At 48.1% G+C, this 24,657-nt stretch overlaps 4 protein-coding genes across 5 annotated transcripts; 1 reads left to right on the forward strand and 3 right to left on the reverse strand.

Moving 5' to 3' along the window:
- On the forward strand, nt 1,083–3,917 carry LOC8085161 (methionine aminopeptidase 1B, chloroplastic). 2 transcript variants are annotated; one of them, XM_021464425.1, is made up of 10 exons: nt 1,083–1,262; nt 1,359–1,452; nt 1,581–1,814; nt 1,932–2,103; nt 2,277–2,318; nt 2,424–2,495; nt 2,610–2,689; nt 3,189–3,283; nt 3,373–3,420; nt 3,517–3,917. In XM_021464425.1, the coding sequence occupies exons 1-10, from the start codon at nt 1,184–1,186 to the stop codon at nt 3,663–3,665; spliced, it is 1,065 nt and encodes a 354-aa protein (XP_021320100.1). In that variant the 5' UTR covers nt 1,083–1,183; the 3' UTR covers nt 3,666–3,917. The 2 variants fall into 2 exon arrangements, with proteins under 2 accessions (XP_021320100.1, XP_002444033.2); XM_002443988.2 differs by having other exon boundaries at nt 1,084–1,262; nt 1,562–1,814; nt 1,942–2,103.
- On the reverse strand, nt 10,419–11,669 carry LOC8072153 (ethylene-responsive transcription factor 4). Its single transcript, XM_021465850.1, has one exon. It carries the CDS (start codon nt 11,655–11,657, stop codon nt 10,695–10,697), a length of 963 nt encoding a protein of 320 aa, XP_021321525.1. The 5' UTR covers nt 11,658–11,669; the 3' UTR covers nt 10,419–10,694.
- Nucleotides 14,635–15,629, reverse strand: LOC8085844 (ethylene-responsive transcription factor 11). Its single transcript, XM_002445175.2, has one exon. It carries the CDS (start codon nt 15,517–15,519, stop codon nt 14,863–14,865), a length of 657 nt encoding a protein of 218 aa, XP_002445220.1. The 5' UTR covers nt 15,520–15,629; the 3' UTR covers nt 14,635–14,862.
- On the reverse strand, nt 18,903–19,905 carry LOC8086050 (ethylene-responsive transcription factor 4). Its single transcript, XM_002445176.2, has one exon. The coding sequence runs from the start codon at nt 19,765–19,767 to the stop codon at nt 19,135–19,137; it is 633 nt and encodes a 210-aa protein (XP_002445221.1). The 5' UTR covers nt 19,768–19,905; the 3' UTR covers nt 18,903–19,134.

Here is a 24,657-nt window from a genome sequence, read left to right on the forward strand (position 1 = left end):
AGTGCCCTAATGCTCTGTTTTCTATCTTATATAAAAAAATACATTGTTTTCTATGTTGTTTGTAACACTATTTATCGGTTTTTTTACTATTCACCTCCCTTTTTAGGCCTTGTTCAGATGCCGAAATGAAAAGTTTTTTTTTTTTGCTAATGTAGCACTTTCGTTTGTTTGTGGTAAATATTATTCAATTATGGACTAACTAGATTTAAAAGATTCATCATACGATTTAGACAAACAATGTAATTAGTTTTTGTTTTTTATTTTTCGGTGAACTAAACAAAGTCACTATTCTCCCGATGCTGTTTGTGCTCCTTTCCGTCGCCCGTGCAGCGGAGCGCGCGCTATCGAGCTAGCACTATATAACCAAACCTCGCGCTCCGAGTTCCAAACTGTGAGTGAAGTGGCCACGATCCAAGCTCAGATATAAAATATAGTATGATTCTTTCTAAGAAGCCCTTATTTCTCCCTCTAATAAAAGACAGTTTTGTTTTAAGTTGCATCTACTAGGTTATAGTACAGAATATCTATCGCAAGTAACTTTTATGGAGCGCTTTTGCATATTTGAAGTCATATGAGTAGATTTGTTTCAAAAGTTTCATCACAATTTATGCTTCCTATACTTTGAAACATTTTACTAAAATATTTTTAAACAATTCATGCTTTTCCATGGAAAAAAGAGGAGGGCCAAATGAGATAAGCTTGCATGGTGATCATACATGTGTATGCCCCCCTTGGTCTGCTAAGGTTAATTTCTACTAGTTAGCTAAAAATTAGTTCCAGTGCATTTAAATAAGAGGGTCAATAGGTGAACTAATTTTTTTAGCCAAATCTATTTGTTAAACTACAGCTAATTTTAGGTTAATTTTTAGCCTCAACTATCTAAATAGATCCTGAAATCCGCTCTATTTTATTTTCTTTTAACAGGGCGATCATGAAAGTTTCTGTCCCTGCATTTCTTCGGTGGGAAAAAACGTTTCTGTCCCTGCAATTCTTTTTTTTTACGATTCTGTTCCTGCAATTCGGGGAACAAAAAATCATTCTGTCTTTTTTTTTACAAGAAAAAATCTTTCTGTCTTGATTGACCCTTGAGACTCTACCATCCCTCCAACTGCGCTCGTCTTATCCTCACCCAGTTCCCGCCAACAGCGGCCAGAGCGCCGCCGCCTGATACCCAACAGCATCGATGGCGGCGAGGGTCCCGGCGGCCGATCTCAACCAGCACCTCTCGTCGCCGTTCACCTCATTGCGCTGCCGCAGTCCAAGTGCGTGCTTCTCCTTTCTCATTAATTCGGCGGCCCTAGCTAATCCCAATCCCAATCCCAATTCCTTGGACCTCTTGCTGCTTCTTGCATATGCAGGTGACGCCGCCCTTGAGGCGCCTCTCCGCGTAGCATCCAGGACGCCGCTGAGACGTGCGAGATCCACGAGCACGAGGATCCTCATCTGCCGCAGGTGCTCGATTTCTGCCCAAACTCAAATCCGGCACCTCGAATTTCCCGACAATCGCATACACATCCACCTGCAGTGCAGTGCAGTGCAGCCTGACACCATCGAACTGAAGTGCCGCAGGGGGGGTGCAGGGCTCTGGAGGAGGAGGATCCAAGAGGAGGAGGAGGGAGCCGCTGCGGCGCGGGGCCGTCAGCGCGCGCCTCCCGGTGCCGGACCACATACCCCGGCCTCCCTACGTCGGCGCGGGCGCCGTCCCGGACGTGTGCCCGGACCGGCAGGTGCACGACGGCGAGAGCATCATGCGGATGCTGGACGCCTGCGAGCTCGCCGCTCGAGTCCTGCACCATGCCGGAGCCATGGTCAAGGTGAGTTGTGAGCCTCCTGCAGATCTGTCTGAACTCTGATTCGCCTCCTGTCGAGAAAAAAAAATTCAGTGACCCGTGCGTGTGCACATTGTGTGTGATGTGTGTTCTTGTTTTTAGCGCCGCGCAGCCCTCTGTGACGACGGATGAGATCGATAGAGCTGTGCACCGGATGATCGTCGACGCCGGCGCTTACCCCTCCCCACTTGGATACGGCGGGTTCCCCAAGAGCGTGTGCACGTCGGTGAATGAGTGCACCTGCCATGGAATCCCCGACTCGCGCGAGCTACAGGTTGAAGCACTGCACCCAATGTACAAACTAGTAGTACCATCTCTTAAACAAAAATGCTTTTCTTAATCATCATGTGTGCTACCTGAAATGAAACAGGTATATGTAATTGCTGAACTTGCTTAATTTTGAGCTGAACAGTAATGCTTCTTCCCCAAATCCCAATGACCTTGCAGGATGGAGACATTATCAACATTGATGTTACTGTCTATTTGAATGTATGTGCTATCTTTTCATCTGTAACCGGCACATATTTGCCTTCCTCTTATCGTTGCTCTGTTCTAAAGCGATCAATCATAAAGTGACATGGACTGTTGCTCCAGGGCTACCACGGGGACACCTCAAGAACATACCTGTGTGGAGAAGTCGATGATGCTACTAAGCAACTTGTGAAGGTGTGATTCTGCATTTTCTGCTGTTCTCTCATCTACTATCTGACTATTTCCTTAACATATTGTGTGAACCTCTATATATCTGAAGCACCGATCTTTTTTGGTTGTCTGTAATAGGTCACTGAAGAGTGCATGATGCGCGGCATATCGGCCTGCAAGCATGGTGCTAGTTTCAAGGAAATTGGCAAGAGAATAAGGTCTTGATCTCTCTTTTTCAAAAGGCGGCAAAAAGCTTTTGCCGGATTTTTATTAGACAAGGAAAAGAAAAAATAAAAGGGGTTACAACATTACAAAAGTGAGCCTAAGCTCAACACCACTAAAACACATTGGCCGGCCACTCTACTCCGAAGACTACTGCAAAACAGAAAACATGAACAAAACCGAAACTGAAAAAACAGAAACGCCAACTGCCAACTGACAACTACGATACACAAAATTTTGATCTCTCTTATCGAACATATGTGAGCATGAACCTTCTGATGCTTCTTTGATATCCAGACAAGCAAAAAAAAATTATAAAGCTTATTTCTTAATATTAAGTATGACACTTTCTGGTGATGCTGCTGCTGCGTACCATCTGAATAGAACTTTGATTGCATATTATCAGGCCACAGTGTACCTCATTTTACTGTTCAATTTTCCATTGTGTTGAACTTGGTCTTGTCAGCGATTGAGACTCTGCTTTGGTTGTTCCAGTGAGCACGCAGAGAAATATGGCTATGGCATCGACCCTTTTGTTGGGCACGGCGTCGGGAGGATATTCCATTGCGAACCCATCATATGGCATACCTGTGAGTAATTAAACACATACTGTTTTCTGATGACTGGTTAATTCGATCAGTCAAACACGGGCTGAAGACACATCCCTGTGCTGTGACAGACGATTACGAGCCAGGGTTCATGGTTGCAGGCCAGACATTCACCATCGGTAAGCATCCCTCGCCCATGATCTTTTTATCATCGTTCAGGGAATTGGTCACTGATCGCCGAATGGCCACCGACTCCATGGTCCATGCAAATGCAGAGCCAACGCTGTCGATGGGGAGCACGCAGTGCGTGGTGTGGGACGACGGCTGGACGGCTGTGGCGGTGGACGGCAGCCTCAGCGCGCAGTTCGAGCACACCGTGCTAGTCACCAGCGACGGCGCCGAGATTCTAACTGGGTTTCCCTAGCATCACATGAGCATGGATGGATGTGGACGCTGGTATCTTTTGACAATTTTACTTGAATAGAATCTGCGTTGTTACGAGCAAACAGATACTGAAAAATCCCATTATCTTTAGGGATTTAGATGGGCATGTAGCCGTTCAAGTGTAAGAAAATATAACTTTCACAATACAGACAATAGACACCACCTCAATTAGTGTATAGTTTGTGTATTGCAACCAAAGATATTTGAGATAAGTCCTATTAGTTATACATAAGATAATGATTAGCCACTAGTTTTAATGGAAAATCAAACATTATTAATCTACTAAATCATTGCCGTCGACAATCTACATTCAGAATGATGTAACTTGAAACTTGAAGATTCAGAAGTACATGACTCTCTACTACTATGAACTATACAATACAAAACGTCTCTGTCATCAGCCTCAATCATTTTCATCGGCCTCTTCCCCGCGGGCCGCAGCCCACGATCTGCAATGAAAACCCCAGTAACGGGCTCCTCCTCGAGCGTCGAAAGATCTGCCCAACACCAGCACTGAGCAAATCATCAAGATGGGCACCAAATCTTAGGAATTCAGAGCCTATTTGTCATACCAGTTAGTATTATATGTTTGCCCACGCTCCGCACTAAAAGGATAAAGCCCGCACTACAAAATATGACCAGTACAAAAAACAAATCATTTCATATATAATACAAGAGGATAAACACGAAAATGAGGTTTTATAGGTAATACTTATTACAAATTATAATATTAGTAATTATATAGAATTTTGGAACGAGCTAGGCATGACGTTGGACGGTTGCCGTGTCACCCGCAGGCGCGTCGCACGGGCGCACGCGCGGGGGCCCGTGGACCGGTGGAGCTGCCGCTGCCTGCCACCAACTCTGCTCTGGGCCTCTGGCTCGGGGACAGTTGTTCGCTGGAGTTGCCCGAAAGCGACCCGCGCCGCGCGTGCATCCCCAGCTCCAGCTGGGAGAGGACGGGAGCTTGCAACCGCCATTTCGCCACGCCGCGCCGCGCCGCGCGTTGCCAGCTCTGGGCGGTGCCGTCTGCCGTGCTCCTCGCCGCCGCCACCACCCCACCATAATAATATATTTTATCTATTCCTCCCTATAGCTGCCCCTGCCGCTGCCGACATGGGGGCGCGCCTGCAGCGAAAGAAACCTCGAGGTACTTGCCCGGCGACGCGTTCTGTGACGATCAGTAAGGGTGGAAAGGATTAGGGACGAATCGGATGAGTTTTATTGATGAACCGACAATGTTTACGATACAGGAGCGACGAATCGCTAGAACATATGCTACACTATGTCTAATCTGTCGGTTACCGATTCCCTACCTTTCTCCCGTTGCCTCCTTGCTTTATACCTCCCTGTCCGAGACAGACTTGCAACAGAGTGCCCTAACGTCGGCGGTCGTCGAGGGTGGCCCCACCTGACAGACCGTGACACTCCCCCGGTCTTGAGATACAGACTGTCCTCAGTCTGTTATTTCTGAACTTGTTCCCGCGGCACATCAGCTTCGTCTTCCCAAGTTGCCATTTCTGTTGGCATGGAACTCCATTTCACCAACACTTGCTTTACCTGTTGTGCACCCCGTTTGATGATCCTGGTATTCAGAATCTGCTCAGGCTGTTGCACCAACAGAGGATCAGAAATGACCGAAGTCAAATCAGAAGAAACCAAAACTTCCTTTGGCACATGCTTCTTGAGCTGCGAAACATGCAGCACAGGATGAATTCTACTACTTGATGGCAATTGCAGTTTGTATGCCACTGGTCCAACTCGTTCCAAAACCTTGTAAGGTCCATAAAAACGAAATGAGAGTTTCTTGTTGGTCCTTGCTGCAACCGAAGACTGCACATAAGGCTGAAGTTTCATATAAACCATATCACCAGGCTGGAACTCTCTTTCCAACCTATGCTTGTCTGCTTGAGATTTCATTCTCTGTTGTGCTCTGTGGAGTTGTTGCTGAACAATTTTGGTCAGGAGTTCCCTACTCTTCAGCCATTGATCCAAATCTGGTATTGTATCCAAATTCATAGCCGAAATTCCCAAATGACGTGGGCTATGTCCATACAGAATCTGAAATGGAGAAGCACTGAGAGCCGAATGATAAGAAGTGTTGTACCAGAATTCAGCAACTAGTAACCACTTACTCCACTTGTTTGGACAAGAATGAACAGTACACCGCAAGAACCCTTCCAGACACTGATTGAGACGCTCAGTCTGTCCATCAGTTTGTGGGTGGTAAGCCGAGCTCATCAACAGCTGTGTATCTGTTAATCTGAACAATTCCTTTCAAAGGGTACTGGTGAAAATGGGATCTCTGTCTGATATAATTGCCTTAGGCAGTCCATGCAACTTATAAATGTTGTCCAAAAATAACTTGGCAATTTGAAGAGCAGTGTATGGATGATGTAATGGAATGAAATGACCATACTTTGAGAATTTATCGACAACAACCAGAATTGCATTATACCTGTCCGAGGTGGGTAACCCTTCCACAAAATCCAGACTAATCATTTCCCAAGCCTGATTAGGTACTGGCAAAGGTTGCAACAACCCAGGCAATTTTGTATGTTCTACCTTTGCTTGCTGACAGATTTCACATTGTTGCACAAATTGCTGCACAGACTTTTTCATATGGGGCCATGCAAACATTGCTTTAATTCTGTTATAAGTAGCAGTAATGCCTGAATGACCACCAATACCACTTGCATGGAGGGCTTGCAACACATGTTGCTGAGCCAAAGTATTGTGACCCACCCAGATTCTGCCCTGAAATCTAATGAGGCCATCTGAAAGTACATATCCTCGATCATTTTGTCCAGCCACTGCCAACTCTTGCAACAACAACTTATCCTCAGGGAAATCCTCATATCCCTGTCTCACGTTTTGAACCCAAGTAGGCAGACATTCAGAAACTGAAACAATCTCATTTTGGCCCTCATACCTTGACAAAGCATCTGCAGCTGCATTATTAATGCCCTTCTTGTATTGGATGTGATAATCAAGATCCAAGAGTTTCACTAAGGCTTTGTGCTGAATCTTGGATGTAACCCTTTGCTCAGTCAGGTGCAATAGACTCTTATGATCAGTTCTGATTGTGAACTTACTGTGTTGCAGATATGGTCTCCACTTATCAACAGCCAACAATGTAGCCAGACACTCCTTTTCATATACTGACAAAGTTTGATTCCTAGGACTCAAATGCTTACTCAAATATGCTATGGGATGGCCATCTTGCATTAAAACTGCTCCAATGCCACAATCACTTGCATCTGTTTCCAACACAAAGGGTTTTTCGAAATTGGGAACAACCAGAACAGGAGCTTGGACCATAGTTTGTTTGAGCAACTGAAAGGCATCTTGTGCTTGAGAGTGCCATTGAAACACACAACCCTTTTTAAGCAACTCAGTCAAAGGTCTAGTTATCATACCATAGTGCTGGATAAACTTCCTGTAATATCCAGTGAGTCCCAAGAATCCTCTGGGTTGTTTCACATTTGTTGGGGTTGGCCAATTGACCACTGCCTGAATCTTTGAGGGATCAGTAGCAACTCCTTCAACCGAAACTACATGACCCAGATACTCTACAGATGGTTGGGCAAAAACACACTTGGAACGCTTGAGCAAAAACTGGTGATGTTTCAGTATGTCCAACACCTCAGCTAAGAGTTTCACATGTTCCTGCAATGTTTTACTATAAATCAATATATCATCCATAAAGATCAACACCCCTTTTCTCAACAATGGAGCAAACAGAGTATTCATCAAACTTTGAAATGTGGCTGGTGCATTTGTCAATCCAAATGGCATCACCAGAAACTCATATAACCCTTGATGAGTTCTAAATGCAGTTTTGTACTCATCCCCTACAGCCATCCTGATTTGATGATACCCTGCACTGAAGTCAAGTTTGGTGAAATACTGTGTTCCACTGATCTCATCCAACAACTCATCCACAACTGGCATAGGATGCTTATGCTTTGTAGTAATTGCATTTAAATGCTGATAGTCTACACAGAATCTCCAGGACCCATCTTTTTTCCTGACCAGTAACACTAGGGAAGCAAAATCACTAGTGCTTGGCCTCACTACCCCAGTTTGCAACATCTGCTGCACCTGTCTGTCAATCTCATTTTTCTGAATAGGGGAGTAATGATATGGCCGAATTCTAACCGGTTGTGCTCCAGGCAACAGCTTAATTTTGTGATAAGCTTGTCTTGAGGGAGGCAAATGTGTGGGTTCCCTGAATAACTGGTCATACAATTGCAGTAACTCCTGAACCTGGTTTGGTAAGCTGACAGTCTCAGTTGCCTGAATTGAAGAGATGTTGGTGCAGAAATCAGTTAACAACATATGTTCTTGCTTCTCACACATTTGTAAGCAACACACCACTCCACCTTTTTGAACAAGATTGTTCAATTTTTTTGCACCAATCTCAGGACACCGGTCCACTTGGTCAATTATACCTTTCAAGGCCACTCTCTTGCAATTGAAGGTAATTCTCATCTCTTTAGTCTTGTAGTCCACCCATACCGGACTGACCGCTTCCAACCAATCTTCACCAAGAATCATATCATAGCACTGGAGATTCAACACCCTTGCTTCTGATGTGAATTTGTAGCCTTGTACACACCACTGTAACTTGGGCACTCTAGTGGAACAAGGTAGCCTACCTCCATCGGCATCTTTGAAGGTTGCAGCTGGACATTCTTCAGTTTCCAGTCCCAGCGACTGAACTAATGCCTGACTGACAAAAGTACCCACACTGCCAGAATCCACCAAAATCAGAAGCTGATGTTTACCAATCTTTGCCAACAACTTCAGAGTTTGTTTCCTACTATTCTGGGGAGTTTCAGGAGATTGCAATGCACAAACTGTATCCTCAGTGAAAGCAACATCAAACTGGTCCTCCACTGCATCATCCCACTCAGACAGCTCCAAAGCATCCCACAACTCTTCCAGAACATGAAGTGGAATCTGTTCTGGACAAGAATGAGCAGTACTCCATTTCCCTCCACACTTGAAGCACAACCCATTCTTCCTGCGATATTGCTTCAGTGTTGCCAACTTATCCTCTGAATCAGATTTCTGCACCCTTTTATCACTGCCAGACCCCCCAGCCTTGTCAGCCAGAATCCTGTCGACTCCTTTTGTCAATGCACGGCTCATAGACCTTTGCTTTATAGAATTTAGCTCTTCCTCTTGCAACAGAGCCAAAGCACTGGCTGTATCCACATCACGTGGCCTATGCAAAGCAATCGGTGCTCTGATCTCTTCTCTGAGCCCAGCCAAAAATCGTGTGACAAAGTATGTATCATCATAAGCTGGGTTGTACAACAGAATTCCATGAGCAAGCTTCTCAAACTCAGAATGGTACTCTGCAACTGATGTGGTCTGTTTCAACAACTCCAACTGCCGCAACTGTTGCTGGTACTGGTCCTTGTCGTATTTCAGAAACACCAATTCACAGAGTTGTGCCCAATCTGTGATACGCCCTCGCCTCTCCACCATCTGCAGCCAAGATGCAGCCGCCCCTTTGAAGTTCAAGATGGCAAACCGAGTCTTCATGGCAGGTGGAGTCCCATACACCTCAAAAAACAAAACACACTGATCACGCCACAACCGAGGATTGGTCCCATCAAATTTGGGAAACTCCATTTTAGGACCATGAGAAGAATGTGGCAAATTCGGGAAATCTGAATCAGGAGGCTGTAATTGAAGAGTTGTTCTGGGAGGGACCATACCCGGATGGATGTACGACGAGGGCAATCCGGGGATTCCCTCGCCGTGCGCGCCGTGCCCGTGGGGCAATTGAGCGCTCGACGCCGACAGCGCAGGCAGGGCGTTCAGGTCGAACCCTGCCTGGGCCATCTCGTGAGGATGCGGAGCGCTCATTTGAATCACCACGCCCGGTTGAGCGGACACACCCAGGTGGATGGATGCGCCCGCGTGATGTGGATCACCCGAGTGCGGTTGATGCAGCGGCGCCTCTTGTCGATGCGGTAAGTATAGAGGCGGTGGCGGAAATACCGACGGTGGCGGCGGTGGCGGGGGCGGCGGCGGAGGACGCGTCTCCAGTTGCTGCAGCCTCGCCGCGGCCTCGGTAGACTTCTGCATCATCGCGCCCATCGACGTCTCGGCGACTGTCTTCCATGCCTCCAAGTCATTGAGCTTGTCGAGAGTCGTGGTCATCATCTTCTGGAAACCAGCAAACTGGCTCGCCATGTCCTGAATCCCGGCGAGCTGCGTCGCCATGGTCTCCATCGTCTTCTTCAAGTCATCGATCGAAGTCGTCATCTCCAACTGGAACTTCGTTGGCTTCCGCTTCGGCGCCAGATCGACGAACACACCAGTGGGGAAAAAAAAATTCCTCCCACCAGAGGCTCTGGATACCAGTTGTGACGATCAGTAAGGGTGGAAAGGATTAGGGACGAATCGAATGAGTTTTATTGATGAACCGACAATGTTTATGATACAGGAGCGACGAATCGCTAGAACATATACTACGCTATGTCTAATCTGTCGGTTACCGAATCCCTACCTTTCTCCCGTGGCCTCCTTGCTTTATACCTTCCTGTCCGAGACAGACTTGCAACAGAGTGCCCTGACGTCGGCGGTCGTCGACCGTGACACGTTCCGGTGCCGGCGCCGATGCCATATACTCCTACTGTGTGGCACGTTACGGTTTCATCAGTTCAGACTCGAGAGGTTCCATTCCAGTGACTGCTGAGAGTTCAAAAGCGAATGGAGGAAACAAAACGAGAGCCACTAGAGCATAATAATCCTCGTTTTTTTTTTCTTTTTTCCGTTTTGTTGCATTGTTGCATCACTTGCACCATCCAAAAGATGCAAATCTGTCACTAGAAACAAAGAAACCAGGGGCTACGTACTACGCGCCTGCAGAAACACAAATATGTATCCTACCTCAAACGACTGCCTCGATCGATTAGCTACTAATTAAAACCGACTATAATAATTGACTAAGCATTCGATTAGCTAGTCTCCTGGCCGACAGCGGCAATCACACGACCATCGTCTCGGCCGCCGGCACCAGCGCCAGGTTGAGGTCCAGCGCCAGTCCCACGGACGCCGGCGCCGCGTCGAACACCACGGACGACGACGACGACAGCGACGACGACCCGGAGAAGCTCTGCTCCAGCTCCTCCTCGCTCTTCGGCGGCAGGAACTGCAGCAGCGCCGGCGTCGGGTCCGAGAACAGCTGGTAGTACGTATTTGCGGCCACCGCCGCCGAAGCTGGCAGCGCGAGGCTGAGTTCCAGCGACGGGGGCGGCGCCACGACCGCCGCCGGCGGCGGCAACGACTCCAGCGGCAGCGGCAGGGCGCACGAGGACGACGACGAGGAGGAGGAGGAGGGGGACTCGTACGCCACGGCGCTCCTCCCGCTCGCGCTGCCGCTGCCGCTCGGCGCCGGAGCCACCGGCGGCTCCGGCTCCGTGGCGGCGGCGGCGGGGTAGTTGGTGGTGGCGCCGGGCCCGCGGAGCCTGCGCGCGGCGGCGTCGTACGCCCGCGCCGCCTGCTCGGGCGTGTCGAAGGTGCCCAGCCACACGCGCGCCTTCGTCACGGGGTCACGGATCTCCGCCGCGTACCGGCCCCACGGCCGCTTCCGCACGCCGCGCAGCCTCGGCGGCGCGAACAAGCCGCTTCCGCTGCTGCTGCTGCTTCCGGACGGCGACGTCCATCTCTTGGGCGCCATGGAACTCGACCGCCGCTCTCGCAGGCTTGTTGCCTTGGGAGTATATATGTACCCATGGGAGGCGGGCGGCGGGACGGTGACAGGGTGAGGTGGAGTGTGGGGCCCATGGCGCCGCCCCCTGCGCGTTTCGGCGGCTCCTGCCGTCGGGTTTCCGGGGGCCCGTTTCGTGAGCGTCGGCGCGTCATGCTCATCGTGCGCGTGAGCTACCGTGTCTGCTCTAGAGGAGGGGCTGATAGAAGAAAGTTGCCACCCCCAACTGGAATCCATCATTATCACAAAAAAAAAAAAAAACTGGAATCCATCGTTTCTTCGAGAGCGTTGGTGCATCGACGCACGTGCGCTGTATAAGAATTGTGTGAACGTAATAACCGTTTCTTAGGGTGCGTTTGGTTTCCTTACAAAGGCCCACGGTGACCAAGTAATTGCCTTGTGTGTCTAGTTGTTGTATCCATGGAGCAAGGCCTAAGAAAGAAATCATTTGGTTTGCTCCTATTCGCACCGCTCCTCTCTGCTTAGTGCAGGCAGATGCGCCTGGATGCATGCATGAGCTTGGTCCATGCAAAACAAACAAAGAATTTGTATACAGGCCGACGCGCTCCTTTTGCACCGTGTGAGCCAGATTTGATAGCTGCGCCAACCAAACAATAGTTAAATCCGTGTCTCGGAAGATAGGTTGGGGTACTCTTTTTACAGTGTGTGCCAACCAAAATAATCATAGAATCCGTATCCCAGAAGGCTGGCTGGCGTGCTCCTTTAATTTGCATTGTGTGAGCCAGGTCCAATGACTATGCCAGTCAAGCAATCGAACAATTCATATCTCGGGAGGCTAGCTAGCGCACCCCATTTGCACCGCGTGAGCTAGTTCTGATAGCTACGCCAACCAAACAATAGGAGGATGCGTATGCCAGGAGGCAGGTTGGCGCGCTCCTAAAATTCGTATCTCAGGAGGCTGGTTGGCGCGTCCCTTTTGCACCGCGTGAGCTAGATTCGATAGTTGCGCCAACCAAACAATTGTAAGATCCGTATCTCCCAGGAGACAGGTTGGTGTGCTCCTTTAATTTGCACCGCGTGAGCCATGTCCAATAACTATGCCAGCCAAGCAATCGCAAAATTCGTATCTTGGGAGGCTGGTTGGCGCGCCCCTTTTACACCGCGTGAGCCAGATCCGATAGTTGCGCCAACCAAACAATTGTAGGATCTGTATCCTAGGATACAGGTTGGTGTGCTCCTTTATTTTGCACCGCGTGAGCCATGTCCGACGGATGTGCCAGCCAAACAATTGTAGAATTCGTATCTCGGGAGGCTAGTTGGCGTGCCCCTTTTGCACCGCGTGAGCCAGATCCGATAGCTGCGCCAACCAAACAATTGCAGGATCCGTATCCTAGGATACAGGTTGGTGTGCTCCTTTATTTTGCACCGCGTGAGCCATGTCCGACGGATGTGCCAGCCAAACAATTGTAGAATTCGTATCTCGGGAGGTTGGTTGGCGCGCCCCTTTTGCACAGCGTGAGCCAGATCCGATAGCTGCGCCAACCAAACAATTGCAGGATCCATATCCTAGGATACAGGTTGGTGTGCTCCTTTATTTTGCACCGCGTGAGCCAAGTTCGACAGATGTGCGAGCCAAACAATTGTAGAATTCGTATCTCAAGAGGCTGGCTGGTGCGCTCCTTTTGCACCGAGTGAGCCGAGTTGGTATGCTCCTTTAATTTGCACCGCGTGAGCCAGGTCCGACGGCTATGCCAGCCAAACAATTGCAGAATTCGTATCTCAGGAGGCTGGCTGGCGCGCTCTCTTTGCACCGCGTGAGCCAGATCCAATAGTTGCGCCAACCAAACAATTACAGGGCGCGTATCCCGGTAGGCAGGTTGGCGCGCTCCTTTTGCACCGCATGAACGAGGTCTGATAGCTAGGCCAACCAAACAAATCGCAAAAATCGTATCTCGGGAGGCGGGTTGGTGTGCTCGTTTTGCGCCGCGTGAGCTAGTGCGACAACCGCGCCATCAAAACAATCGCAGAATCCATATCTTGGGAAGCAAGCCCGCGCGCTCCTTTTGCACGGTGAGTCGGTCCAACAGCTACGCCAACCAAGCAATCGCAGAATCCGTATTATAGGAGACAAGTTGGTGCGCTCCTTTTGCACCGCGTGAGCCAGATTCGATAGCTGCGCCAACCAAACAATCGTTTGTTCTCGCACACAGAGGGCTTCGATGAGGGCAGGAGCAGCCACCAATCACGCGTTTATTTCATTCTTTTCACTTCAATAGATTTGCTTGGGAAAGTGTTATGCTGTGCTTGTTTGTTGCCGGAGCCGATGTAGCAAGCTCTCTTCCCCGAGCAGGTCGAATAGGGAGTGTAACACTTCGCGTTTTGTATCATTCCAAATGATAGGAAATTTTGGGTTTTCTAAATTTATTGTTTTAATGTATATGTTTAGATATAGTGTATTTAAGTACATAATATCTAGAAAAATCTAAATTATTTCATAATTTAGAATATGGGGGAGTATTTGCGTAGGACAGGGCATGCTCAAACTACCGATGCCTACTGTAGATCGGTAGGCATGTCAGCACGTGGTTTTGCTGTCCCAAACAGCTGAAAAAAAAATCGGCCCAAGGGTTCAAGAGAAAGGCACCGATGCTCAAAGCGACGTCGTAATTTGTTTCCGTTAAAAAATTGCGACGTCGTAATTTGAGAAGAAGAAAAAAAGGACTGAAGGAGTATATGTGCAGGTGGGCAGCCTGGCAGGTAGCGTGGCGAGGGCGGCGGCTACGGCTGCTGCGACTGCGAGTGCCCCCCACCCGCACGCACGCACACGGACGGAACGGCGCCGGCCAACAGCCGCGCCGCCGGGTCGTGTGGCTTTGGGGCGGTTGGTGGAGGGGGTTGGACGGTGCCACGCACACACACGTCGCTTTCCTAATTTTTTTTTTAATAATTTCCCGCCGTCCGGGCCGGTCCCGGCGCGGCGCGGCCCCTGCTGCCGACACGAAACGAGTGCGTTAACTCAAAAAAAAAACAAAATAACTTTCGTTTAATCTAATTATGGACTAAGTAGATTTAAAAATTTTGTCTCGTAAATTACAGATAAACTATATAATTAGTTATTTTTTTTATTTATATTTAGTATTTGATATATACCACAAAATTTGATGTGACGAGAAATGTGAAATTTTTTTGCAAAATATTTTAGAAACTAAACAAGGCACAAGTCATGTAAACTGCTGGAGTTCAAAAGTGACGGATATACAGTAAAAATGAGAGCCGCTGGGGGCATAATTCATTGTTGCGTGCCTTTCAGCAAAGATGCAAATCTGTCAGTTTGTATAACAAAGAAAACACGGCTAAGCGCATGCACAAATCTGCATCCTATTTACAGTTGTACATTTGAACGACTGCCTCCGATCGATTACCAACTACTCCTGGACGACAGTAAAATAATTAAAAAAAAACTACTCCTGGACGACAGCGGCAATCACACGACCATCTCGGCCGGCAGCAGCGCCAGGTTGAGGTCGAGCCCTAGACCCAGGCCCACGGGCGGCGGCGCCGCGTCGAACACCACAGATGACGACGACGGCGACCCAGAGCAGCTCCGCTCCTCCTCGCTCTTCGGAAGCAGGAACGGCAGCAGGGCCGGTGTCGGATCCATGAACAGCTGGTACGTCTTTGCGACCGAAGCCGAAGCCGGCAGCGCCAGGCTCAGGTCCAGCGACGGGGCCGGCGCCGTGACGGCCACCGTCACCGACTCCGGCAGCAGGGAGCACGAGGAGGAGGAGGAGGAGGACGACGACAACGACGACTCGTGCACAACGGCGCTCCCGCTCCCGCTCGCGCTCCGCGCTGGAGCCTCCGCCGGCGCCATCGGCTCCGAGGACTGGGGGTAGTTGGTGGTGGCGCCGGGCCCACGGAGCCTGCGCGCGGCGGCGTCGTACGCCCGCGCCGCCTGCTCGGGCGTGTCGAAGGTGCCCAGCCACACGCGCGCCTTCCTAACGGGGTCACGGATCTCCGCCGCGTACCGGCCCCACGGCCGCTTCCGCACGCCGCGCAGCCTCGGCTGCTCCGCCGCCGCCGCCTCGAACACGCCGCTGCCGCTGCTTCCGGCCGGTGACGACGATCTCTTGGGCGCCATGGATGATGATGGATGGAGACTCGCCTCTCGCCTTGTTTTGCTGCCGTGGAGCTTCGGGGGATGGATGGATGGATGGCTGGATGGATTGGAATGCCGCTGGCGCCTGGCGGGGCGCGGGACTATATATACACCACGGCAACGGGACGGCCGGGGGGGCGGCGGGACGGTGACAGGGTGAGGTGGACTGTGGGGCCCACGCCAAGCAGACGCACGGAAGGTGAGGCCTGATCTGACTGTGGACCGGTCCTTGGGCGGCCGTGGGGCCCAGGGCGCCGCCCCCCAGCGCGTTTCGGTGGCTCCTGCCGTCGGGTTCCTAGGGCCGTTTCGTGCGCGTCGGGGCGTCGTGCTCTCTCGGGGATCCGTCTCGTGGCTCACGTGGCACGCGACCGCGTAGGTTTTGCCCGCGCAGCCGTCGGATCTAAGTTTGACGTTTTTATGATGTGTGTGAATAGAGCTTGAGGTCGATGCAGGTCTAGTTGTTCTTCCTCCATCTTAGAGGATAATAATAATAATATAGTTGTACTAATACCGTTAGACTATTTCGTGCACAATTTTGCAAACTACACACTCGATTTATAGCGATAATATATAAGTGTATTTTTGGCATGACTTTTTGGGTTCAGATTTTTCCACACCAGCAATTTTTTTTTTCCTTTCATCGTGAAATGAACGTGGAGCCGAGACGAGCCATGATCCTTCGATCCTATATTGTGAAGTTTTTAGCCCAAGAGAGCCCATCCAAATAGGAAACATGCATGTCTACGAATCGTGATATGACCAAAAATTGCTAGAAATGAAGGAGAATGGGTTTAATAAGATTTCTTTTAAGCTATGACATACAATCGGAGGTGCTCTCTTGCTGTACTCTTGCACAACTGTTTGATTTTGCACTGCATAGTTGTAGCAAAAAAAACCCCACCTAAAGGGGCCCGAGCAACTACCCCATCGCATTTCGGCAGCTCCTATCGTCGGACTGCTAGGCCGGTTTCGTGTGTGTCGCGGCGTCATGCTCATGGGCTACCATGTTCGTTCTACTGTTGGCTCGCTCCGATATGCCTCGTGTCTCTTATGTTGGATGTCGCGGAGGGAGGAGTAGGGGCGTTGCTCAAAAGGAGGGGAGGATGGCTGCGCTACGCAAGAGGAAGGAGGACGTGGGTCTCGCCTGGAGCTCGTGAGAGAGGGTGAGGTGAGTAGAGTACCGATTGAAACCTTAAGTTACATATTTATAGTGGATCAGCCTACAGGGCCTAAATCTGGGCCTATTTGGGCCGAGTTATTTTTTCGTGGCGGTTTAGTTTGGACGCTAGTCTTCAAAAATAGATGTATTTTTGGAGGCGGGCCAGTCATAAAATCCGTCTCTGTTAATAGATTTTAGGAGGCGGTTATTTTTTAACCGTCTCTGTAAATCTATTTTGCGAAGCCTCTATAAATCTATTTTATGAGGCGGTTGATTGTAACCACTTTAGTTAAGAAAAAACAATCGTCTTAGTTAATTCGAAGCATTAACCGAGGTGATTGAAATGGCTGACCGCCTCTAAGAACTAATCCTAAATGTCCGATTTTTTTAGTGGTGGAAGTTGCACGTCTACAACTTGTACACAGTTTTCTGGGGCATCGTGCTCCTGCAGGGCACGCCGGCACGCTCACTCCTGCACTGGCCATCGCAACGCGGTATCCATCTTTTCTTCGGCGTGTCAAGGAAAAAAAAAACGAGAAAAAAAAGAAACGCAGCGCGAGGGAATATTGTGCAGGTGGGCAGGTAGCGTGGCGGCGGCGGCGGCGGCTGCTGCTGAGTGCCCCCACCCGCACGCGGAACGGCGCGGGCCCAGGGCCCACAGCCCCGCCGCCGGGTCGTGTGGACTTTTTAGGCCTTGTTTACTTTCCAGAAAAATTTGCAAAATTTTTCACATTCTCTGTCACATCGAATCTTTAGACGTATGTATGGAGTATTAAATATAGACGAAAATAAAAACTAATTGCACAGTTTGGTCGAAATTGACGAGACGAATCTTTTCAGTCTAGTTAGTCCATGATTGGACAATATTTGTCAAATACAAACGAAAGTGCTACAGTGTCCATTTCTCAAAATTTTTCGGAACTAAACAAGGCCTTAAAATCCGGGGGCGGCGGCTGGTGGCGACGTCGTCGGCGGCACGCGGCAGGCACATCGCGGCGCGGGGAGCAGCCGCCACGCCGCTGTCAGTGGGGGTTGGACGGTGCCCTGCCGCAGCGCACACACACGCGTCGCTTTTGCCACTTTTTTTTATTCCCGCCGTCCGGGCGGCCGGGTCCCGGCGCGGCGCTGGGTGGGTGCCGACACGACGCGAGAGGGCGTTTGCCTCGAAGTCTCGGTGTACTTGCCAGGACAGCCGAACGTGCCGCCGCCCGCCTTGTGCGCGCCGCGTCTTCGGCCGCCGCTGCTCACCACGCGTGACGCGGACTTGACCGGGCGTTACCGCCCGTCCCGTATCGGTACCGTGTAAATTAACCCCGGATCTGTAGAGGTTTGTCGACGAATGTGGAAACAAACGTATATGTACGGCCATGTGGAAACAAACGTATATCACATCGAATCTTTAGACGTATGCATGGAATATTAAATATAGATTAAAATAAAAATTAATTACACAGTTTGATCGAAATTGATGAGACGAATCTTTTAAGCCTAGTTAGTTTATAATTAGACAATATTTGTCAAATATAAATGCAAAATATTATTATTTATAAAAATTAATTGCACAGTTTGATCGAAATTGACGAGACGAATCTTTTAAGCCTAGTTAGTTTATAATTAGACAATATTTGTCAAATATAAATGAAAAATATTATTATTTCTATTTTGCAAAATTTTTTGGAAGTATAGTCTGCAACTGAACACATGAGACCGTAGTAGTACACGGAACGGATCTGTCATGACACTTTGAAACTTTGCATGCTCTGTAGGGTTGCGAGCGGAGTATAGTCTGCAACTGAACACATGAGGACCTTGATTACCTTGGCCTTGTTCAGTTCCAATTTTTTTTTTAATTTTTGATATCGTATCACTTTCATTTATGGAGCAACTATGTTCGAAAGATTTATTTTACGATTGTATAATTTTGTTTTTATTTATATTTAATATTTTATATACGTGGCGCAAAATTCAATGAGACAAGAAATATTTATTTTTTTTGTTTTTGACGTGAACTAAGGCCCTTGCAAAATTTTTGCAATTCTTTTCGGCACATGTATGAATATTAAATATAGATAAAAAAACTAATAATTTACAAGACAAATCTTTTAAATCTAAACAATATTTGTTAAATACAAACGAAAATACTACCATGTCTATTTTGTAAAAAAAAAAAGTTGCAACTAAACAAGTCCGAGAAAGAGATTGCTGATTTCCGTGAAAACTTTTTTTTCTTTTGGCGATAGATTTCCGTGAAAACTGATGAACTGCATGAGAGAGATTTACTTTTGCTGGAAGTTCTTGCCTTGCATGATCGGGGAAAAGAGTGATCTACAAAAGCACGCTAGCTAACAGTAACAGCTGCCTATTTACATTGGTGTTACACACGGTAGCTGCCTGGCTGATGACACCTTCGAAATTGGTGATGCTCATTTCGGTCGCTACTACATGACCATCTCGACGGGCGGAGGCAGGTTGAGGTCAAGAAGCCCCAAGCCCACCACCTGCCCCGCAGACGACGACGACGACGATGACCACCGTGCGGAGCGGCTCCTCCGCTCTTCCTCGCTCCTCGGCGGCAACAACTGACGCAGCGCCAGCGCAGCCGTCGGGTCCATGAACAGCTGGTAGGGCTTCACGGCCGCCGCCGCATCAGCCGGCAGCGCCAGGCTGAGGTCCAGTGACGCCGCGACCGCCACCGTCACCGACTCCTGCGGCGGCAGCGGCAGGGACCACGAAGACGACGACGACGGCTCGTACACCACGCCGCTCCCGCTCGCGCTCGCCGCTGGAACCGGCTCTGAGGCCTGGGGGTAGTTGGTGGTGGCGCCGGGCCCGCGGAGCCTGCGCGCGGCGGCGTCGTAGGCCCGCGCCGCCTGCTCGGGCGTGTCGAAGGTGCCGAGCCACACGCGCGCCTTCCGCACCGGGTCACGGATCTCCGCCGCGTACCGGCCCCACGGCCGCTTCCGCACGCCGCGCAGCCTCGGCTGCTCCGCCGCCGCCGCCAACGGGCACACACCGCCGCCGCTGCTGCTGTTGCTTCCAGACGACAGCGACGTCGATCTCTTGGGCGCCATGGGTGGAGCAGTAATCCAACTGGTGGTGTCGCCTCGGCCTCGCGTACTCGCCGCTCGTAGCCTGTTTGCCTTGCTTTTCTGCTGGTTGTTTGTTTGCCGTGGAGCTCGGAGGATTGATGGATGGATGCCAATGTCGCTGGCGAGGCGCCGGAATATATATATATACACACGGGACGGGAGAAGGGGCGGCCGGCGGCTGGACGGTGACAGGGGTAAAGGTGGAGTGTGAGGGGCCCACGCCGAGCAGATGCACGGAACGTGAGGTCTGGTCTGACTACGGACCGGGCGGTGGGGCCCAAGGCGCCGCCCCGGCCGGCGGCTCCTGCCGTCGGGTTCCCGGCCGGCCCGTTCCGTGTGCGTCGCGTCGGCGCGTCATGGTCAGGCGCGTGCGTGAGCTACCGTGTGTGCTCTGCCGCTGGCTCGCTCGGATCCGCCTCGATCGTGTGGCTCGTGTTGGATGTCGCCGCCGCGTTGATTTGCCTGCGTAGCCGTCGGATCGATGTTGGACGCTTGATTATCTATGTGAATACACGATTTATAGACTTTGGCCTTGGTTTAGTTCACTCAAAAACCAAAAATATTTCAAAATTATCTGTCACATCAAAATCTGTGTTACATGTATGGAGCATTAAATATACGCGAAAACAAAAACTAATTGCACAGTTTGTCTGTAAATCGTGAGATAAATCTTTCGAGTGTAGATAAAATTTTTGAGAACTAAACAAGACCTATTTCGTGCACAATTTTGCAGACTACATACTCGATTTATAGGGATAGTAACTGTCTTTTTTGGTTCGTGTTTTTCTACACCAGCAATTCATTTTCTCTCTCTCTCTCCTTGTGAAATGAACGTGGGGCTTTCTTAAAAAAATGAACTTGGAGCCAAAAGGAGCTATGATTCTACGATCATATAGTTATGAAGTTGTAGTCCAAAAGAGCTCTTCCAAATGAGATCTAGGGATGAAAACATGCCTATCTACGAGACGTGATATTGCCAAAGTTTACTAGGAATGAAGAAGAATAGGTTTAATAAGATTCCTTTGAATGTGCCATGATCCTCAATCATATAGTCATAAGCGGATCCACCAGTAGCGCGAGCCAGGGCGGCCGCCCTAGGTCCTTTTAGGACTGATCTAAAACTATATATAAATTTTAGATATTAATACGAAATGAAAAGAGACTTCTAGAGTATCCGATGGAGGTTGAAAACACCTTAGATGTCTTGGACCATCATGTGTGGTTCAGCCAATATAGAAAACCACAGCCCACAAAGCGCAATAAGAATATGATCGGTGTTTCTCACGTTTCTCGCTATTCTCGACTTCTGACTTTCTGGTCATCTCTCTCGTTAATTCACAAACTTGCGGAACCTAAGAACCTGCGCCGGGCTACAGGTATCTTCATTTTTTATTTGCCCTTTTCACATAGTTAATTATTTAAAATTTGATTAAGGATGAATCATCGAATGATTTAGTGAAGTCAGTTTAGAACTATTAGTATTAGTATGTATGACTTCTCTTAATTTAAGGAACAAACTTCTTTAATTTTGATGTAGAAAATATATACTGGAAACTTTAATATTGGTTAAATTATTATGTTGACAAAGCAACTTATGGAATTTGTTAGCTTATATTGTCATTGGTTTACTAAAATTTTATAGTATAAGTTCGCCTTAGGTCATTTCTCGAGCTGGATTCGCCACTAGTGAGAAGACGAGCCGAAAAGAACCGGTTCAAATGGGGTCCAAGAATAGAAACATGCATGATCGCATAGGAAATGTGGAATGAGCGGAACGCCCGCTGCTTCAGGGGAGGCAGCACGCAGCTCGCCACAGTGAAGGACAACATCAAAAGGGAAGCAGAGCTATAGATCCTAGCTGGCGCCAAGCACTTGGGGAGTCTAGTAATGTGAGTAATGGGTTAGCACATTGAGTAGCGAGGATGCATGAGAACTGAAAATGTAAACCGCCTCGTTTGTATTTAAACTCTATATATATGCTCTTAACGAAAATACGCGCAAATCTTTGCGTGATTAAGAAAAAAAAAAGACAAAAGGCACGAAAATCTTAGAGAAAACAAAAGCAACAGATTCACATGCGTGGCGACTGCTGTGATCGATTGATCAAGGTATAGCAGTGCGGGAGCAAAAGCGAACAAAAGAGGAGGTACTCATTGGCGGATTCAGGGGGGGCTGGGGGGGGCTGCAGCCCCCCCCCCCCTTGGGCAAGAAATTTTGTTAACAAAAATATTTTTTATACTAAAAATTCATATTTTTATTAACAAAAATACATTTTTAGTTCTAAAAATTCATATTTTTCAACAAAAATACATTTTTAGTTCTAAAAATTCGTTTAGTGAATTCCTGAAGATAAAAAACTTTTTGTATTTGATATTTTTCTATGCTTATTGTGTATTTTTTTACTTTGAGTACTTTAAAAATTATCAATTTTAGCTATATCTATTAGTGTACTAGGTCTAACGAGCAAAAAAAAAATTTTTAGCTTATGTCATTTAGCCCCCATCTCAGTCCGTTTCTGGATCCGCCACTGGAGGTACTACCGTTGTTTGTTAACGTTTCTAAGCTGGAGAAGGCGACAACAAACCATTTTAATTCTAAAGAAATAAAAATATCAGTCAAATCGACGTCGTGGTGAGAAAAAAGAGAGGGAAAAACAAAAGAAACGCAGCGCGAGGGAATATTGTGTGCAGTGCAGGTACGTACTACCAGGTAGCGTGGCGGTGGCGGCGGCTGCGAGTGGCCCCCCACCTCACCCAGACGCGCGCGGACGGAACGGCGCCGCGGATCGTGTGGACTTTTTTAAAAACCGGGGGAGCGGCGGTTGGTGGCGACGTCGTCGGCGGCACGCGGCAGGCGCATCGCGGGGAGCAGCCGTCACGCCGCTGTCAGGGGGTTGGACGGTCTGATGCACCGCACGCACACACGCGTCGCTTTACCACTTGTTTTTGTTTTTTTTTTATAAAAAAATTCCCGCCGTCGGGGCCGGGTCCCGGTGTGCCGACATGACACGAGCGTGCGTTGCCTCGAAGTCTCGGTGGAGTACTTGCCAGGACAGATCGAACGTGCCGCCGCCCGCCTTGTGCGCGCCGCGTCTTGGGCAGCTCATCTCGCGTGAACGCGGACTTGAGGTCTGTAAGCTGTCGACGCACGTCGAAACGAACCTCAGGACTTGTCCAAAAATTTTTTAGATTTTGACACTGTAGTATTTTCGTTTTTATTTGACAAATATTATTTAATCATGAAGCAACTAGGCTTGAAAGATTCGTCTCGTGATTTACAGGTAAACTGTGCAATTAGTTATCTTTTTTATCTATATTTAATGTTCCATGCATGTCCCACAAGATTCGATGTGATGGGGAATCTTGTAAAGTTTTGGTTTTTGGGTGTATCTAAACAAAGCCTTATACTGTAGTAGTACTTTGCAAGCAAGATTTGTTTAGGCCTTGTTAGTTCATCCAAAAAAGCAAAAAATTTTCAGATTCCCAGTCACATCGAATCTTGCGGCATATGCATGGAGCATTAAATATAAACGAAAACAAAAACTAATTGCACAGTTTACCTGTAAATTATGAGATGAATCTTTTGAGCCTAATTAGTCTTTGATTGGACAATGTTTGTCATATAAAAACGAAAGTGCTACAGTACACCAAAATGCAAAATTTTGGGAACTAAACAAGGCCCACCCCTAAAAACTCAAAACTTTTCAAGATTTCTTGCCATATCGAATCCTGCAGCAAATATGCATAGAGCATTAAATATAGATAAAAATAAAAACTGATTATACAGTTTGTCTGTAAATAACGAGACGAATCTTTTAAGCATAGTTACTCCATGATTAGTCAATGTTTGTCAAATAAAAACGAAAATATTACAATGTCGTTTTCCCAAAATTTTTTGAAACTAAACAAGACCTTAGTTCAAATTTTTTTGTAAAATCAGAGTATTAAATAAAGTCAAAAATAAAAATCAGACAGTTCATCTGTAATTTGCGAGACGAATCTTTTTAGCCTAGTTAGTCTGTGATTAGATAATATTTGTCAAAGTATACATGAAAGTGCTATAGTATTTATTTTACAAAAAATTTTGAAACTAAGAGCATCTCCAAGAACTTGGTAAAATTCACTTGCTATATCTTGGGTTATAGCAAGTTGCTAAATTGTTTGTCAAGTAAAAAAAAGATATGTCTCCAACAAGTTGGTATTTTTACTTGGTATAATTCAAAAACTGGGCCCATCTTTGTCAATTTCTGGTACTGGGCCGCTGCGATCTCTCTCTATCGTGCCAGCCGCCGCCGCCGTAGCTTTCGTCTGGCCGGTGTCATCACAGGACACGATCAATTCGTCCGGCCGGAATCAACACACATCCGGTACTGCTGCTGCTTCCGGCCGGCCAGCACCAGCGACGCAGGCATCTCCTCCTCCCCTTTGAGGTCAGTAGGTCATCTCTACGCTCGGCTAGTCTCTGCGGTTTTTTTTCTGAAAATTGTTTCATGTTTTAGTTTGCTGTTGATCCATGGTGTTCACAACTCTTGATATTCAGAAAACATGCCTAGGAAAAGATCCCGTCTTCAAAGCCAATTAGATGATTCATCATCCGATGATGATGAATCTTTCTTTCTATCGGCTGCTGCAATTGTCGACACCTTCTCCAGTGAGGAAAAAAACATGGTGGCTCGGTTCCAGGCCATAGAGTTATTTACCGTGATAGAGAAGGCGGGCACGCGAGGATGTTTAAAGATTATTTGGATAAAAATCCAACGTACGGCCCTAAAATGTTCCGTCGGAGGTTTGTGTTCCTTCATTTCATACTGATTTGTTGTATGTTCGTAAATATCACTCTAGTTGTTAAATTATGGATTTGTTTTCTTTAGGT

The sequence above is a fragment of the Sorghum bicolor genome, chromosome 7, assembly GCF_000003195.3.
Source record: "Sorghum bicolor cultivar BTx623 chromosome 7, Sorghum_bicolor_NCBIv3, whole genome shotgun sequence".
Lineage (NCBI taxonomy): Eukaryota > Viridiplantae > Streptophyta > Magnoliopsida > Poales > Poaceae > Sorghum > Sorghum bicolor.

What these genes read in the sequence shown, in the direction of transcription:
- LOC8085161 (XM_002443988.2), top strand. Translation starts at nt 1,184, where the DNA reads ATGGCGGCGAGGGTCCCGGCGGCCGATCTCAACCAGCACCTCTCGTCG. An exon ending in ATGTTACTGTCTATTTGAAT is followed by an intron (nt 2,319 to 2,423) that starts GTATGTGCTATC and finishes CTGTTGCTCCAG; the next exon opens with GGCTACCACGGGGACACCTC. An exon ending in GAAATTGGCAAGAGAATAAG is followed by an intron (nt 2,690 to 3,188) that starts GTCTTGATCTCT and finishes TGGTTGTTCCAG; the next exon opens with TGAGCACGCAGAGAAATATG.
- LOC8086050 (XM_002445176.2), bottom strand. Translation starts at nt 19,767, where the DNA reads ATGGCGCCCAAGAGATCGACGTCGCTGTCGTCTGGAAGCAACAGCAGC.
- LOC8085844 (XM_002445175.2), bottom strand. Translation starts at nt 15,519, where the DNA reads ATGGCGCCCAAGAGATCGTCGTCACCGGCCGGAAGCAGCGGCAGCGGC.
- LOC8072153 (XM_021465850.1), bottom strand. Translation starts at nt 11,657, where the DNA reads ATGATGGATTCCAGTTGGGGGTGGCAACTTTCTTCTATCAGCCCCTCC.